Source organism: Limulus polyphemus, unplaced genomic scaffold, assembly GCF_000517525.1.
Source record: "Limulus polyphemus unplaced genomic scaffold, Limulus_polyphemus-2.1.2 Scaffold6003, whole genome shotgun sequence".
Lineage (NCBI taxonomy): Eukaryota > Metazoa > Arthropoda > Merostomata > Xiphosura > Limulidae > Limulus > Limulus polyphemus.
In genome coordinates this window covers 24786-30827 of record NW_013671613.1, presented here as the reverse complement: position 1 = coordinate 30827, position 6042 = coordinate 24786, and the positions used below count along the sequence as shown (strand labels likewise).

At 33.2% G+C, this 6042-nt stretch overlaps 1 protein-coding gene and 1 long non-coding RNA gene across 2 annotated transcripts in view; both read right to left on the bottom strand.

The window, feature by feature from the left end:
- Nucleotides 1-781, bottom strand: part of LOC111089357 — a 2128-nt gene extending 1347 nt beyond the window's left edge. Inside the window, exons 1-2 of the long non-coding RNA XR_002613630.1 lie at nt 179-781; nt 29-65 (exon numbers count right to left, since the gene is read on the bottom strand). This is a non-coding gene — a long non-coding RNA (uncharacterized LOC111089357). The remainder of the gene's footprint in view (nt 1-28; nt 66-178) is intronic.
- Nucleotides 1-6042, bottom strand: part of LOC106473248 (gelsolin, cytoplasmic-like) — a gene marked incomplete at its 5' end in the record, with an annotated part of 26087 nt that overhangs the window by 2837 nt on the left and 17208 nt on the right. Inside the window, 6 exons of the mRNA XM_022401717.1 lie at nt 2317-2442; nt 3593-3703; nt 4300-4483; nt 4985-5046; nt 5332-5415; nt 5701-5886. Of these exons, the coding sequence (XP_022257425.1) occupies nt 2317-2442; nt 3593-3703; nt 4300-4483; nt 4985-5046; nt 5332-5415; nt 5701-5886 (753 nt within the window). The remainder of the gene's footprint in view (nt 1-2316; nt 2443-3592; nt 3704-4299; nt 4484-4984; nt 5047-5331; nt 5416-5700; nt 5887-6042) is intronic.

Below are 6042 nucleotides of genomic sequence, written 5' to 3'. Positions count from 1 at the left end.
AAAGTATTTTAATGGACACCAGCCTCACCTGGGATATAAAGTATTTTAATGGACACCAGCCTCACCTGGGATACAAAGCTGTTTTAATGGATACCAACCTCACTTGGGATATAAAGTATTTTAATGGACACCAGCCTTAACTGGGATATAAAGTATTTTTAATGGTTACCAGCCTCACCTGGGATATAAAGTATTTTAATGGACACCAGCCTCACCTAGGATATAAAGTATTTTAATGGATACCAGCCTTAACTGGGATATAAAGTATTTTAATGGACATCAGCCTTAACTGGAATATGAAGTATTTTAATGGACACCAGCCTCACTTGGAATATAAAGAATTTTAATGGACACCAGCCTCACTTGGAATATAAAGAATTTTAATGGACAACGGTCTCACCAGCATTCCTAGGCATTGGCACACAGGGCCCATGCCCCAATTCTATTTGACAATGCCCTGAATCCCCAGTTGATGTCTTTAAAAATCAGAATAGAAAACCATGATTCATATCATACTAAAATTCCAAACATTACTCCTGCACCTATAGGCCTGAGCTCTGAATGTTTTAAGTACCAAGGTGTGTCTATGCTTGAGATACAAAGTATTTTTGTGGAGACTCTGTGATATGTAGTATTTATGTAATAACACACTTGAACACTAGATACTGACAATGTATGTGGAAATACAATATACAAATTACTCTTGTTGACACTCCAAGATACTTTTTATACCAAATACCATATTTACAACTATATGATATATTTAATATTTTCCACTTCAAAGTGGATGGGAAAATGAGTCAAATCAATGTTTTTGTTACTGTTACTGACTCATCTGTAACAACAGTGTATTTCCCATTTATATTAACAAAATCAAAACAGAAATGAGTTAAAGAAGTCATACATGGAAATAACATATTAATCACTTTCAACAACAGTCTGTAATATGAAATAGAGTGAGTAAAGGGAAAGTTATATTTAGTAAAAAAATAAATACATAAATTGAAAACAAGCGGGAAACACAGGAAATCAAAGTCCATTTAAAGTAAGAGCTACTACTAAACTTAATTTTATGTCTGAGTGGTATGAGTGTTGTAGAAAGACAGGACAAAAACACATACCAGGGAATAAAGGCCAAACAGTAAGGATGCATGCATACCTAGAATAAGACCAGGAAATCCAGTACTTTCTGTTACTTCAGTTACCCTAGAAATGTTAGAAGAATTTAGGTGCAGATGTGTTATTGGATTCATTAACAAGACACAAAACATGTTTGTAAAACTGTCTTTAGTTCTAGTTCATTTTCAGCTTAGGAAATAAAATTATATTCTATTAAAACCTAAAAATCTTCATAATTAAGATCTTCTACAAAGCAAGCAGAATTCTTCACATAAGCTAAGAAATACAAAAACTTTTCATCAAGAATACACTAGCTTTCATTCATGCAACAAAATCAAGTTAGCTTAAAAATGCAGCTGCAAATATTTTCAATTCTCACAGTCCATATTAATCAATAATCTTAACCTAGTGAATCTTTATGCTTTGGTGACAGCCGCTGAAAAAAACTTAACATTCTAAGACAAATAATCTCCAACCATCTAAGGAAAACTAAAACAAGACTGCTAGTGATATGTTAATAAGAAATAGATCAGTTCGTTAGTAGGAACTAAGTCACACAATATTTACTTACAACAAAAATAACAGTAGATATGATGATAAAACCAGGTTAACATTATAATACTCATAAAGAGTGATTTCCAGACTATGATGTTCTAAAAGGGTTATTAAAGAAGGGTTTGGTTCCAAACCACAAATTTATAATACAAAGCTCAGATAATCAACTTGTATCAATTATAAATATGTACAAATATTGGTACACTGACCAATAAGAGGTGTCTACATTGATAAATAATACGGTGATAAATACATTGATACCATATTGGCTCAATTATAGGGTGATCTAGAATATAAGGTGACCCCCCCCCCCCATTTTCAGAAACCAGGAGAAATAAAACAATTGAGTATCATAACGTGCTTTTTTAGGTCTGCAAAATCAATACTATATTGAACAGACTATAGATGGATTAGTTGCAAGAATTTACGATGATCTTGAGTGAACCTCTGGCACACATGCATAGATAGATGCTATCTGGGCATTCAAGAATGCAACAGGCTAGGGAAGGGGGCCTATGGTCAGCCACGATTATAAGGAAACTATGAAATTTAGAGCCTAATTATTAATCAAAAACATTGCCTTTTAATTGGGCCAATATGATAATTAATAACTCGTGTTTAGACCTAGTCACATAACCTAACCTCAAAAAAAGCTGGATCCCACTCATCAAAGATCAGCTTGAAGCCTGCTGGTTCTTCTCCTTGCTTGACAGTAATAATTACAGTGTTGTCCAAGGTGCGGTCAGTTGGGTCACAGCGGATGTAGTCCTACAGAAAAACAAATATCATCTATATAATGTATATACACACAAGCACAAGGCTAAAATACTTTATAAATCTACATACAAATTAATAGAATGTCTACGGCCATGGTCCACTGGACTGACCCCATATTGGAGAAGGAATATTGACTATAAGTTTGATTTACTACATGTATTTACATGAAATGTGTTAAAGTTTTAGTAACATGAACAAGTCTGTTGTACACAAAAATCAGATGAGTTACAAAGGTATATGTACTCAAGATATTCGATGACGAGGAACCCACTTTGAGACAGCTTGAATGGGTAATGAAGAAAAACTTTAAGTTTAACATAACAGCAAATGTACAAGGTTTCGACATCATCAGGTACCTTGTCGAAACGTTGTACATTTGCTGTTATGTTAAACTTATATTAAAGTTTTTCTTCATTACCCATTCAACCCGTCTCCAAGCATTATTAGTACCCAAGATATGTTTGTGAATTGACGACGTTAATCTTACTCGGAATCTGACAAGTCAGAGTGCAAGATGATGTTCGAATGTAGGATAGAAATACTTCTGTCCAACGTAAAAAGTTTGGATATTGTATTTGTATAACCTCTGAATTGCACATCTACAGTTTTTTTCTCACTATCACCGTATATTGTATCTGGTATTTACTCTTCTCTACCAGGAATTGTTTTTAATTCAGTAATGTAGGATGAAATGAATAGTTAATAACTGACATCATATATATAGTACCATTTCGACCGGCACTTTGTAAAAGGTCATAGCTTGCGTAATTTGACCCCGACCCATGTTCATAGGGTTAAAGATTAAATTCCACAAAAAAAAAATTACAAGAACACATTTATTATATCAAACTATACAATTGGAATGAAATTGTACTTTCTCTTAGAGACAATAAAATATTTTTTTGCTGGCCTTATAACTTGTAACTAAGTCATAGCTTTGCTGATTAATTTTGTAACTTAAATTTTTCATTAATTCTGCGAACTTCCATAAAACCGTGCTCTTTAATTACAGTGCCACAAGTTCGCAATAATGTTTGAGAAACTTTTAACAAAGTTTTATATCTTTCACAATGGCTGCATTTTGATACATTTTACTGATTAGTCACCAGTGGAAACTCCAGGTAATAAGAACTAGGCTTACCTCAGCAAGTTTCAATGAATTTGTCTTTTCTTCTTCACTTGCTCCATTTCCAATCCAAACATAAACTTCCTCACCAGCATCCAGAACCATCACATCATCCACAGATAGGTCCTGTTTGAGTGTTAAAACAAATTACAGGAAATATCAGGTTAGATTACTCATTAAGTTTGACTTAACAGCTGACAAACAAGGTTAGATCCTGTTTAAGTGTTAAAACAAATTACAGGAAATATCAGGTTATATTACTCATTAAGTTTGATTTAACAGCTGACATATGCAGAGAGGTCCTGTTTTAAGGTTAAAACAAATTACAGGAAAGAGTAGGTTGGATTACTCATTGGTTTTGATTTAACAGCTAACAAACAAGATTAGGTCCTGTATAAGTGTTAAAACAAATCACAAAAAATATTAGGTTAAATTACTCATTGGTTTTGATTTAACAGCTGACAAACAAGGTTAGGTCCTGTTTAAGTGTTAAAACAAATCACAGGAAATATTAGGTTAGATTACTCATTTGGATATGATTTAACAGCTGACAAGTTAAGGTTCTCAACAAACAGTTCTGTAATATAACTAAGATTGTAGAAATAGCCACACAGAAGGAATTCAAAGTGCAAATTTTGACAGTTAGCTTCATATCATAACTACGTGCATGTGTCAGCCATTCTTGCATGAAATTACATTATATATATTGTACAACAAATTACCTCTTGAGTGAAGTTGCACATTTCTTTCACACGAAACTTTCCACGAACTTCAGAACATTTGAACAGACGTGGCTCAAGCAGTGGTTTAGCTGGCAAACCTCTTGACTTCTGGTATTCATCTTTTCCACCAATACTATTCCAGAATTCATCTGGTTCTTCTTCTTCAGCTATTTCCACGAGTTCTCTTCAAGTGACCAAAACAATTATACAAAATTATCATAAAAGAATAACATCATATTCTAGTTGGTTGTTTAAAAGATGTAAATAATAAGAATGATACAGACAGATATATGGTATAAACTGCACAACTTTAAATTATGACAGTCATGAAATGGGTGTTAATATATTATCGTGCTTCTCATTTCCTATGTATATTTTCATGTGAAGGCTGGGCCTGTGGACAAATAGCCTTTTTCAATTTTTTCTTTTTTTGCTTGTTAGTTCTTGGTCTGTAAATATGTACTAAATAAATTATACACGTATTTCAGCCCACAATATATGAAATAATTCCAAAGTTTGAAAGAGAAAACAAACATATGCACAATTTCCAACTTCCTACCTTCTTTACTAAAGTAATAAATAAAAAAGATGAATTATTAAGATTTAAACCTGAGCCCTAACATGTAGGGAATACAGATTCTGTCATATCTGAACAGTTGTATCAAGCTGTATGTTAATATATTACCTTCCTGGAGAGACTAATTCAGCAACATTTCGGGCCATATTGAGTTCATCTTCACTTGATTCCTGAAAATAAAAACCTTATCATGACTTTGTGGAAAAAATAAGTTTAAGATTGCTTTAGTTATATGTGAAACAGCATTGTAGTAAATGTATGTACACATTCCTTTATAAACTGCAGGACTGGCAGCTCAACACTCAACGAAACAATGTTCAGCTAGAAATGCAAACTCTGAAAATTCTGGGTAGTACTTAAACTTCTACGTCACAGTATTTTGAAAAACAGCAAAATAAGCCGAACTTTTACTCTATTGCAAAATGTGACGTGTGAACGTATACTAAATTACAAACCTTCCCAATCCACACATATGTAACAGAAGGAGTTTCCACAACAAAAACATCATCAGAGTTCAGTGAAGCAGCTTTTTCTGAAACCTACAGAGATAAAAAAGTCATTAAACTTTGGTTTTTTGAATCTTAAAAGCATTCGCAAAGTCTATGTACAGATGAAATTTCTTTTATAACTTTAAAACATACTAATACTTTGTCTTTTCCAGAAAATAAAAACTGAAAAATATTACAGTACATTGATGTAGCCTTCTTCACAACAAAATTTTAAAAGTACTTAAATTCAGTTAGATTACCCCTTTCATAGCATTAAAATATGAAAAAATAACTTATGACTACCCTGATGGATGCCCATCAATTATCTATTCTCACCTGTTGGGCACGTGTATCTACATCACTTGTTCCTTTGATTTGGAACATTCTTGTACCATCTACATCATAAGTGTCATGGTCATGAATATTCCGGAAACCACTGGCATGGCCACCCATGAAGACTACCATCTTCCCTTTGAAGATTCGTAGAAAATGTTGTGGTTCACTGCCTTGGACAACTCGAACCTAAGCAGAAAAAAATGGTAGAAAATGTTGTGGTTCATTGTATTGGACAACTCAAACCTAAATAGAAAGAAGAAGGTAGAAAATGTTATGGTTCATTGTCTTGGACAACACAAACCTAAGTAGAAAGAAAAAGGTAGAAAATGTTGTGGTTCATTG